The sequence below is a fragment of the Notamacropus eugenii genome, chromosome 3, assembly GCF_028372415.1.
Source record: "Notamacropus eugenii isolate mMacEug1 chromosome 3, mMacEug1.pri_v2, whole genome shotgun sequence".
Classification (NCBI taxonomy): Eukaryota; Metazoa; Chordata; class Mammalia; order Diprotodontia; family Macropodidae; genus Notamacropus; species Notamacropus eugenii.
Genome location: NC_092874.1, coordinates 127,986,744 through 127,999,123, shown reverse-complemented (window position 1 = coordinate 127,999,123; position 12,380 = coordinate 127,986,744). Strand labels below are relative to the sequence as shown.

Genomic DNA, 12,380 nt, shown 5'->3' with positions numbered 1-12,380 from the left:
TTACCCAACAGGGAAATAAGAGAGGAAGGGAATAAGAGAAGGGAGTGATAAATGGGAGGAGAGATTAAGGAAGGGAATGGTTAGAAACAAAACAGACTTTTGAGGAGGGACAAGATAAAAACGGACGAAGAAAAAAATGGGATGGAGGGAAATACATAGTTACTAATCATAACTGTGAATGTGAATGAGATGAGCTCACCCATAAAACAGAAGTAGATAGGAGAATGCATTAGAAATCAGAATTCAAAAATATTTTATTTACAAGAGAAACACTTGAACCAGAAAGACATAAATAGAGTTAAAATAAAGAGCTGGAGCAGAATCTAATACTTATTAGAATAAAATATTTGACTTCAGCAAAAATTTTTTTAAAAGGCAAGGGTAGTAATCATGATCTCAGACAGAGCAAAAGCAAAAATAGACCTAATTAAAAGAGATATTTCAGGAAATTACATTTTGCTAAAAGATACCATCGATAATGAAGTATTATCAAAAAAAATTTACAGCAAGTTTTTCTGATAAAGGTCTAATTTCTCAAGTATATACTGACTATAGAACAGAATCAAATTTATAAAAATAGGAGCCATTCCCTATTTGACAAATGGTCAAAGGATGTAAAAAGGTAGTTTTCAGAAGAAATCCATGTATAGTTGATGAACAAATCCTCTAAATCACTGTTGATTAAAGAAAGGCAAATTAAAACATTTCTGAGGTACTACCTCACACCTACCAGCATGGACAAAGGCTTGAGGGAAAAATTAGTTACACTAATGAACTGTGGATGGAGTAGTGAACTGGTCCCACCATTCTGGAGAACAATTTGAAACTAGGTCCAAAAGGCTATAAAACAGTGCATACCTAACCTAACAATGACCTAACAATACTCGTGCTAGGTCTATATCCCAAAGTGATTGAAGAAAAATGAATTTTTATATTTACAGTAACTCTTTTTGTAGTGGTTAAAAATTGGAAATCAAGATGATACTCATCCTTTGGGGAATGACTGAACCAACTGTGGCATATGATTATGATGGAGTACTATTGTGCTGTGAGAAATGATGAGGGTAGTGGTTTCAGAAAAAAAAATGGCAAGACCCATATGAACTGATGCAAAGTGAAATGAGAACTGGGAGATCATTGTGCAGAGTAACAACAATTTATAATGATCAACTGTGTGCAAGACTTGGCTGCTCTGATCAATATAATAATCCAAGACAATTCCAATGGACTCATGATAAAAAAAAAAAAATACTATCTATCCCCAGAGAGAGAAAAGATGAACTCTGAGTGAAAATTGAAGGATAATTTTCTTGTTTTATTTTTCTTGCTTTTTTAAAAAAAAGTATGGCTAATATGGAAATATATTTTGCATGATTTTACATGTATAATTGATATCATATTTCTTGCCTTCTCAGTGGGTGGGGAAGTGGTGGGAGAGAGGGAAGCTGGAACTCAAATTTAAGAAGAAAAGAATGTTAAAAATAAATAATGAATTAGAAAAATATTTTTTTAAAAAATGAGCAAAATATTGACCTGAGAAAGTTGAAAAGATTAACTTGCAGCTTTATAAAAAGCAAAACCAACTAAACAAGGAATAGTTAGGGTATACATTGCAGATCGGGGAAAATAAACTTTCAGAAACCTCCCCTGAGAACTGATTATATTTAAACAAAGTAATTTTGCTTATGTTTGGTATAATTGGATCATTTACTTTACTTGGAAACTTCAATAATCTCTGATTTTGCCCCTTCCATTAAGTATATCACAGCCCTCTACAAGTCAGTAGACAATCTCCAAATATTGCTGTAGTAAATATATTTACTGCCCTTTTACTATCCTGGTGGGGTTTTTGGTTTGTATGTTGTTAAGTGGACCTGTGCTTCCACTGGTATAGAGAATACCCAGTAAGGAAACTCCCGCTTCCAATGGCAACTACTCTGAAATCAATCAAGTCAATGAGAGGTAAAGACACTTTCCCAAGGTCACACAGTCAGTATTTTTCAAAGGAGGGACTTGAACCCCCAGTTTCCTGACTTTGAGATTTTCTATCTTCTGCACTACAACACTGCATCTGAAACTGGTGATAACACTATAGATTTAGGTAGGTTAGTCCTGCATCAACAAACACATAATTTGCCATCCTGCTCCTAGTTAAATTCTTAGATACTCTAGGAATCTAAAGTTACTTCAATTCAATAGCAAAGCATAGGAGTAGTACTGTACTCTAACTTGAGTTGGGGAGTGGCGTGTTGCAGGGGAGAAAAAAACAACTTTGCTTTGGTTCCAAGGAGTTTGTCGGAAGTTTACTGGAATAGGCTAAAAACTAAATCTATTCTGTTTTGTTCAGCTAACAGAATTGCCTAAAAATGCCAATTGTGTGTATCAATATCCCTTAAAAAAAAGCTTCCCTTCCTATCCCTGACTTTCTCTCTCCTCCTTCATTTTCCTTCCTCCTTTCCATTTGTAGATCTTACCTTGATATGAATCTGTAAGCTATACTACCAAGCTATTCTTACCTAACTGTCAGAAGCATGTAGGATTTGGTAGAGTCAAGAGAAATATTTCAGAACCATTACCTTCTGCATCAGAAAGGATGAAAAGCCCAGAAAAATTAAACTGAGAAACATTTTTCTTCTCTTGCTCTCTCCCTTTAATGCCAGATTTGAGTAAGAGGAAAGAACAGAATTTGCTAGACTGGGTCAATAAATGTGTCTCCTGGTTCTTAGAGGTGGCTTCCACTTCTGGGTTCCATGGTCACACTACAAATTTCATTTCATTAACAAATTGTAATCTGTGCATCCAAAATAAATGATAGGATGCATGAATATCAGTAAATATAGAATTCCATTATAAACTGGATGCCAGGTGACAAACATATTTCTTATTTTTTCCACAATAAGAAAATAAATTCACTATATATCACTGTGTACACAGCAGATATGATTTGACCTGCAATATAACTGAATCAATGGTGCAGGGCAGTGCTTTCTAACAGAGGTTTTCTATATTGAAGCCAAGACAATAGTCTCTTTCAGAGGGAGTCTGGAATAACAGCTTGGCTGTCACAACTTTCAAGTCTGACATTAAAATGATGAGGGATTTTAATACCAATCAAATCCCAGGAAATGATCCCTTTAAAAAAGTATGTGATTGTGGAATGTTTCAGTTTGATGGCAGATTCTAGCCATTAGGTACATTATAAGGTATATCCATACTGATTACCATCCTGTTGATTAATGTGTATGTTGATTATTTCTGGCTCAAAGAGACTTTCTAGCTTGGTTTTTCTGTATTTTCAAAGGTTTGTTTTCATGATACTAATAAAGATTTGAATGAGTCTTGTTTACACACAGACACATACACAAATACATACATGTATACACACAGGTATAGATATAGATAGGAAGGGTATGGATGCCTCAAAGATATTTCCCTAGGACTTCTAAGTCTGACCTGTTGCATACATGTGTGTACATGTATACATATACACACACAAACATACACCCTTCTTATCTACTTCTCCTATATCTTGTAAACTTTCATTTGGCATAATTCTTAAAATAGGATACCCATAAACAATTGTTTTCCCTTGAACGCCAGTTTTATGTAACTAAAATTGTATCATTTGGTATAAAAAGAATACAATCCATTGCTAATATAGAAATGCCCAATTATTTTATGGGCAGTTATGTAGTACAGTGGATAGAGAGTTGGACCTGTAATTAAGAAGACCTGAATTTAAATCCAGCCTCAGACATTTACTAGCTGTATGGCCCTGGGCAATTCACTTAACCCTGTTTGCCTCAGTTTCCTTACCTGTAAAATGAGCTGAAGAAGGAAATGGCAAACCACTCCAGTATCTTTGCCAAGAAAACCCGCAATGGGGTCACAAAGAGTCGGACATGACTGAAGCAACTCAACATTGATCCAATAACTTCTCTCCAGAGTATTTTTTCCTTGTGGGAGTCACAGTTGAAGTCCACAAATTGGCAAAAAAAATCATAAATGTAGAGTAACTTACTAAATTATGTCTGTATGGGTATTTCTATTCTTAGCTTAATGCCTTACTTGCCTATTGAATGCCTTTCATTAGAGACATTGAATATTCAGAACTGCAAGCCATGCTTCTTTCTATTAATAGACTTTTTCTTTTATTAGTTTTGTTCTAACAAAATGAACATGTAGGATAAGATTCAGACATGGAGAATATCTTTTCAATATGGCCACCTCTCTACTTTAGGCTGCACTATGGCAATAGAAACCATCTTGTCCAATCTCCGCATTTTACAGATGAGAAAACTTATCCACAGTCTATACAGAGAGTTAATAGCAGATTCATGCTTCCTGTATATAAAGAATCTTTCCAACACCAGAACCTCACCTATTTTACAGCTTTCAAAAAAATGTTAGGCTCTCCATACATGAGGTGGTGACTAATTCCCCCAAGCAATACATATAAGTATTGCTAACTGATCCAGCCTGCACAAATTAGGACCTATAGAGAGAACATGAGACTTTTCAACAAATTCAGATAGTTCACTCCTATCAATGTTGTACAGAAATGCAGCTATCTCTACTGATTTCCTAGTTATACATCAACAGATGGGTTGTGACTATGGTTTGATTTAACTAGTTATACTCTGATCTTTGCATCCATAGCTAAGGTCATTTTCTCCCTTACTTGGGCTGGATCTATCAAAGAAAAAATTCATGTAAAAATGTATGTTTTGTCCCCCTCCCAATGAATTGTCAGGCTTATCATAACTGAAAACAACTAACCTCTTTGAGTCATTATTTAATAAAGTCTATGTATATGTATTTGACTTTTCCATAAAGCAATTTCACTGCCTACTGTAAAGATTAAAGAAATAAGAGGTTGTAAGACTTTCTCTAGTTCCCAAAGGACACTGTGGTTTCTGTGAGCTAGCTAATCATTAATTTAAGCAGATAGTTTATCTACAAATCTGGGGTAGGGATGGAAAGTCCATGTAGGAACACCTCCCCACCCAATTCCCTAACTAGATTGTGAAGTCCTGAAGGGTCCGTGACTAATATTTCTTGATCTCCACTTTAAGTGCCATGAATATAGCAGATCATAAGATCATAGATTTTTATCTGGCAGGAACCTGGAAGCCCACTGAGCCCAATTCTCTCACTTTATAGATAAGGAGACCAAGGAGAAGAGTGTTAAAGGGATTTTCCCAAGATGGAGTCTGAGGTAGGATTTTAACTCATGTCTTCTTGACTACAAGCTCTGTATTCTTTCTACTGTATCATTTATATGCTATATGCAATAAGCATTTGCTGAGTGAATAAAGTACATACCAGTTATTTTGAATCTGAATAAATTAGGAGTCACTTTGAGTCCAAAGGGAAGCAACAGATTCCTCTTTCTGGTTTGTATATCAAGAATGAGGTATCCAATCACTCCCATTTTTGACTCTTTTTAAACAATGCCCCTTGACTAAATTCAGATGGGAAATGCAGGCCTTGAATCTGAACATTGAAAAACCACGTGGTTCCTCTGGATACATGGGACACTCAAAATGAAAACCGAAAAAAATGGGCATTGAGTTTCTTGGAAAAGAGACTACTTTGGAATAAAGGGAAATCACCATCCAGTTCCAATCTTCAGTAGACTGAACAAGAATTTCACTTTTATTGTCATAATTTAAAGTTCCTACAGCTTTTCTTAGTCAAGCTAAAAACATTTGGATCACCTTTCCTTAAACTGTTGCCCTGGCATTTTATTGTATGTTGTAACATGGACAGCTAAAAAAATTCTAACAGATATTCATGTCACTAAATAGCATAATAGTAACTCAACATTTGCATGGCACTTGAAAGTTTGCAAGGCAAGCAGTACAAGTATTATCTTCTTTTACAAATGAGGAAACTGAAGCCCTGAGAAATTTCAGTGACCTGCAAGTAGTCACCCAAGTTACTCTGAGGCAAGATTCCAGTCAGGTTTCCTAAGTTAAACTACTACTCATGATCTCTCTTCTGCTTCAATGTAGGATAACACTACTCTTCTAGAGTTATTTGGCTTTTCTCATTTTAGTTTTTAGCCTTTTATATGTCAGAAAATAATTTATTTATTTCAAGTGGTACATTATCTTTTATGGTGAAAGTAAAAGTAGCCAAGAAATAAACTATAGAATTTTAAATATTTCAAGTCACTACCCCAAATATTCTCATCTTTGTAGGGACCTTTGGCCTCTTGACAAATCCCCATGGTTAGGATAATTTCTGGACTGTTCTTTTCTTTAGAAAACCCAACCCAGTATCTTTAGTTCTAGGTGATAAAAAAGCTTTTTCAAAGCACAGAATCAAATATTGAAAGACAAAATGGACCTCGAGGGGCATCTAGTCCCACCCCCTCACTTTACAGAGGAGGGAAACTGAATTCTAGAGAAGTTAAGTGACCCAAGATTGTACATGTAATAAGCGTCCCATCCAGCATCTGAACTGGTCTCTTGGCTCCAAAACCGTTGTTCTTTGCACTGAGTCCAATTCCTTTGTCTGTAAAATGCCGATAATCCTGCTCTACTTGGTCAACGCTATCTCATGTCATTCCCCTTTAGCTGCTCAATACCAAACCAGTTTAGTCACCTTTCCTTAAATTGCTCATCCCTGATCCCCAAATACCTCCTACACTTCAATGCCTCCCTACCTCTCTAGCCTCCATTCAGGAGTCTCTTCTTTCAGGTAGCTCTCCCTGATCCTCCCAAGCCAGAAGTATTCTTCCTTTTTTCGAGTTTCCACAATGCTTTTCTGCACCTCTCAAGTACTTCTAGATACTGTTTTCTACCGTATTGATGCGTATGTTGTCCCCCTAGATTTAAAGCTGCTAGGACCTTAGAGATCAGCTAGTTACATTCTTTCCTTTTATAAATGAGGAAATCAAGTGGCAAGTCAACGATTACATGAGTAGTAAATTGCAGAGCTACAACTCAGGGTTCTCTGACTCAAAAATAAAGTACTCTTTCCATTATGTTGCACTACTACTACTAGAGTATAAACTCCCTGACGGCAGGGATTTTGTCTTCACCTTTGTATTTTCATACAGCACCTTTCACAATGCCCTGCTCATATTAAGTAATGGTCAATAAATGTTTGTTGCACTGAATTTAATATGCATTTTAGATAGAGGCAATAAAGAAGTAGAGAAGACTGCTTTAAAGCAAGGAAGACCTGAAATAAAGAATGCCCTCTGACACGTACTTGCTTTGTTACCTTGAGCAAGTCTCTTAATCTCTCCATGCAGTAGGTAGTTCTCTAACACTATAAAAGTTGCAGAATAGGGGGCAACATGCATTGGTAAAGGATGTTTCTTTACCTGGGAGTTCCATATACAAAACCAATGAAATCATTGGTCTAGTTCTTATTCATATTAAACATTAAATTGAATTAACTGAATCAATGCCTTTGTCCAAGTTGCCTTATCATTATGTGTTCTCCTCTGAGTCTGTCATTCAGTAACTGCATGTTGCTCTTAAGTTTATCAATTATTGAGTCCCTGCCTTTTTCCAATTCTCCCAATAAGCTAAATTTCCTGTACCTGAATTCTTGTCTTCCCAAGACTGTCTTCTGATATTCTTGCCAGAATATTTATTAAACATTCCCTTCAACTTCCTCCAATTTACTGGCACTTGGACTTGTATCAATTGTCTGCCCAATTCTACTTTGATCAAATATCCTTTATCTTGGAAGTACTGAGATATCTTATTTAAAAATATCTGCATCAGTTTGCCATGTATTCCTTTGGATTCAACAGGTTTTACTCTTCTTCTGAGTCATTGATGGGACAGTCAGCTCTAATCTTAATCTGGTTTAGACTTTTGACCTTCATATGACCCAGTGGAACTCCCTGGAATTATGACCATTCCCTTCCCAGATCTGGTACCTATTGCCAGTGTTCAAAGCTTGCATACTCCATAATACTTCTGAAGTAGAATAATAATAACATTATTCAAGTCTACCTAACCAAGTTTTTTAAAGTGAAATAAATTTATAATGATGAGAGCACATCTCTCAACCTAAATTTGGTGGGTGGACCCTCCTGGGTGAATAGTTAATAATTATTTACATAAAAAAAGGTCCCAGACAAATCTCTTCTCACTTTCAAATTGGGAGGGTGATAGATCTAGACTTAGGATTCTAGATTACCCATTTATATTTACAAGTCATTACTGAGTTTTTATTAGTCAGGGACTTCCTGTAGACACATCGATTCATACTCTACTTACAAATTGAAATGCTCAGCAAAGATCAGGTTGGTAGACGTGCCTGTGATAGTGGTCAGCCCTCCAATGGTAGATGAGTAAGCAATGGACAAACACATTAGTTTGCACATCATGTGGTCTTTCAGTGTCCGATATCTTCTACCTTCAGAGTTCTGTCCAAGAATAGTAACAAAACATTTCTATGAGAGGTCTTTATTATATTCCTAAACAATAAGGGCATATCTTACCGAGAAGTGGGAAAAGTGATTTGCAAACTATGACATGAGACAGAAATGCAAGTTCTCTCATTTATCTTTCTATCAACAGCACTATTTCAGTGCTAATAACATTCTTCTTGGAACCATCTAATTTGTCACATGAATAAAAAAGCTAACCAGCCTAGCGTTCAACTCTTTAACTACAGTGACAAAGAAGGGACATCTCATTGGGGGAGAACAGTCCTGCCAAAAGTCATGACAGATATGGTAATGTTCATATGCTGGCAGGGGGAAACAAGAACCCTCAACTCTCTTAACCTTTTAATTTCTACTTATTTGGAAGACTGGCCCAAAGGAAGTATCTCTCCTCAAATAAAATTAATTTATTTTGCAATACATGCTCTACTCAAAGATAACTTTTAGTTTCTGTATTTGATATGTTTTCCCTGAAAAATACTTTACAATGAAAAAGCTAGAAATTTTTAATAAAATAAAAATTTAAATTATCTCTGATGAGAAGCATAAAGCCAATATTCAGTACACAATGAGTGAAATAGCATTTTATGATAGAAATATGAAATAAGAAATAGATATGAATATATCTATATTTACACATTAAAATATTCATGACTTGTGTGAGTCTGTGTGTATCTGTGTGTGTGAATATGAAAAGGATCTGTGATTTTGTCACCAGGGAAACTTTCAAGTCTGGCAACTTCCTCCATCAATGCAGACCACTAGCAGATGATACTGTGTTTATTATCAAATCCCAGGGCATTATAGAGCATCTGGGAAGAATTGTATAAGCACTTAAGGGAGTTTGTTCTGTGGATCCACACAGGAAAGACCAAAGAGATGAAGAATTCCTATTGCCCATATATATGCTTTCATGAATACCCTATACAGTTTGTCAAATAGCATGTATATCTGAGATGGAGAATACAGATGGACAATAAACTAGGCTCAGAATTAAAAAGGAGAAGAGCAGGTCTGATTGCTTTTGGGGAATTGAAAAGCACTTTTTACTGACCCCAAACTTTCAATAACAGCAAGGATCCATATTTTCAATTTAAACATTTTACTAGTGTTACTTTATGGGAATGAGATGCAGAATACCACAGCCTCTGGAGAATTCAAAATGAGCAAAGAAGGCAATGGATAGGTGAACAATGGGTAGAAGCAGACTGCAACACATAACCATCAAGGAACTCCTGAGAAAAAGGGAGTAAAGATCATCACCAAGGAAGTGCATGATAGAAAGAGAAGATAGGTTAGTCATGTGGTGAGAGTGAGGAATAATAGGTAAATGACCAGAATGTTCCAAGGGCACTCACACTATCAAAGGAAAGCCTCTAGCATGTTGAGTGGACCCCTATTTGATTAATAAATTACCTTGTGCTAGACTGCTTCATGAGAGCTGCATAAGGTGGACCTACGTTGGGTTATATGGGTTATAATCTGCATCAATGGAGGGGATTCCAAAATTGATAAGATCACAGTCTCATTTGAGAATTTAAGAGTATTATCTTCAACTATACCCTCTGAGAAACTTTTCCATCTTCCAACTGAAAGCAACCTAATAGATTCCTTCTCTATGAAGATGACACCTCAGTCTACAGATTCAGCTCACATTTGTCTCCAGTCCCATATCTCCAACCACCTATTAGTAATTAGTATTAATTAAGAAATTTGTAAGTAATACTGACAATTTTCCAACTAGGTATCTCATAGGCTTTTCAAAGTAATTGTGTCCCAAACATAACACATTTTCTTTCACACATATACACACATTCACACCTCTTCTATCTCACTTTCCTGTTTCTGTCTAGGACAACTGTTATCCTTCCAGTCACCCCAATTATGATCTCAGAATAATCCTTGATTCTTCCTTCTCCCTGAATCTTCCTAGAACTAACTACTAGTTGCCTAGTATTATTACTTTTATTTCCACAATATCTTTGACATCTTTTCCTTTCTCTCTACTTGTTCCACTGTTACTTTAGTTCAAGTCAATAGCTCCCACCTAGATAATCATAAAAACTTCCTAGTTAATCTCTCTGTCTCAGATTTCTTCCTTCTTTGATCCAAAGTGTTTTCCCTAAACCATAAGACTGACAGTACCACTCCCCTGTTCAAGAGTCTCCAGTGTCTCCCAATTTTTAGAGTCAAACACAAATTCTTTTTTTTTTTTTAATCATTTAAAGCCCCTTACCTTGCTCCAACCTATTTTGTAATTCCTCTTCCCCTGTGAGGCATTAATTTCCTTCATGGACTCTGTTCCAGTCAGTCGAAAGAACGTTTATTACTTCTTCTCACACATGAAATTCCATATCCCATCTTGGTGACTATACACAAGTTGTCTCCTTGGCCAAGACAGCCTAGAATGCACTTACTTTGCCTCTTAAAATTCCTAATTTCCTTCAAAGCCTGCTGCACATCATAAATGAGACCCCTCCTGATCCCCACACACATACCCTACTGATAGTGGCTCTCCCAAAAGATTAATTTATTTTGTATAATTTTTTGCGAGTCCATGTTGTTTTGCCAATAGAATATAAGCTCCTGGAGGGCAAGGATTGCTTTTTTCCCTGCCTTTCATAATCCCAATACAGAGCATAATGCCTGACTGTGGACGTGTAAGAAATCCCTAATGAATGAATTAATTACCATACCCTGCAGAATATCATTTAAAACTTCCTGCAAACTTCTCATGTATTACATTGCACAATAATTATTTATGTGGGTATTATATTTGCATAAAATCTTAATAATTCCATACGGGCAGAAGTCAGATTTTATTTAAACTTTATATCTCCCCTTTTGTGTAGCACAGTGTTTTATACATAGAAGTTGCTTAAGAAATAAGAAACTTAATTAAATGAATAAATTGAAAGAAAAGTTGTTGAAATGGGAATTTTGGGATAAAAACAAAAATAGCTTATTGCTTACATCTGTAGCTCACACAGTTCATTGCCTCCATATTTTTAAATATTTTTTTAATTTTTATATTAATTTGTTTTCAGTTTTCTACAATCATTTCCATAAGTCTTAGATTTTCTCCCCCTCCTTTCCCCCTCTCTCCCTGAGATGGCATGTAATCTTATGTGGGTTCTACACATACATTCTTATTAGCCACATTTTCACATTAGTCACATTGCATAGAAGAATTAAAATGAATGTGAAAAACCATGAGAAAAAACAAACCAAAACAACATGAGAAAATATTCCACTTCATTCTGTGTTCCAATTCCATAGTTCCTTCTGTGGATGTGGGTGGTATTTTGCCTCAAGAGTCCTTTGGGAATGTTTTAGGTCCTTGCATTACTGTAAAGGGTTAAGTCTACCAGAAAAAAATTCCTCACACACTGCAGCTGTTACTGTGTACAGTTTTCTCCTGGTTCTGCTCATTTCACTCAGCATTAATTCATATAAGTCCTTCCAGGTCTCTCTGAAGTCCTCCTGTTCATCATTTCTTATGGCACAATAGTATTCCATTACATTCATATGCTACAACTTGTTCAATCATTCCCCAATTGATGGGCATCTCTTCAGTTTCCAGTTCTTGGCCATCACAAAGAGAGCTGCTATAAATATTTTTGTGCATAAGGGACCTTTTCCCGTTTTTATGATCTCTTTGGGATACAATCCTAGAAGCGATATTGCTGAGTCAAAGGGTATGCACATTTTTGTAGCCCTTTGACCATATTATAAGGTCAGTTTACCTGCACTCTCTAAGTGTGCAGAAAGGTCTAGGAATTAGCAAAAGCAAGATGATGGCAGGGGGAGATAGGGCAGCAAACTAGAACCCAGAAGGTACCAGCCAAATGGGAACTAAGCACTACTGGATAAATTGGCCTCCATCCCTATCTTCCTCCAGCCACTGAGATTATAACAGAATTTATCTCATTTACCAGAACTCATGATACTATTCACTGAT

General features: G+C 36.1%; 1 protein-coding gene across 2 annotated transcripts in view; it reads right to left on the bottom strand.

Moving 5' to 3' along the window:
- Positions 1-12,380, bottom strand: part of SLC13A1 (solute carrier family 13 member 1) — a 79,175-nt gene that overhangs the window by 26,432 nt on the left and 40,363 nt on the right. For both annotated transcript variants that reach the window (XM_072652865.1, XM_072652867.1), the window contains exon 7: positions 8,250-8,398. In XM_072652865.1, coding sequence (XP_072508966.1) covers positions 8,250-8,398 — 149 coding nt within the window. The remainder of the gene's footprint in view (positions 1-8,249; positions 8,399-12,380) is intronic.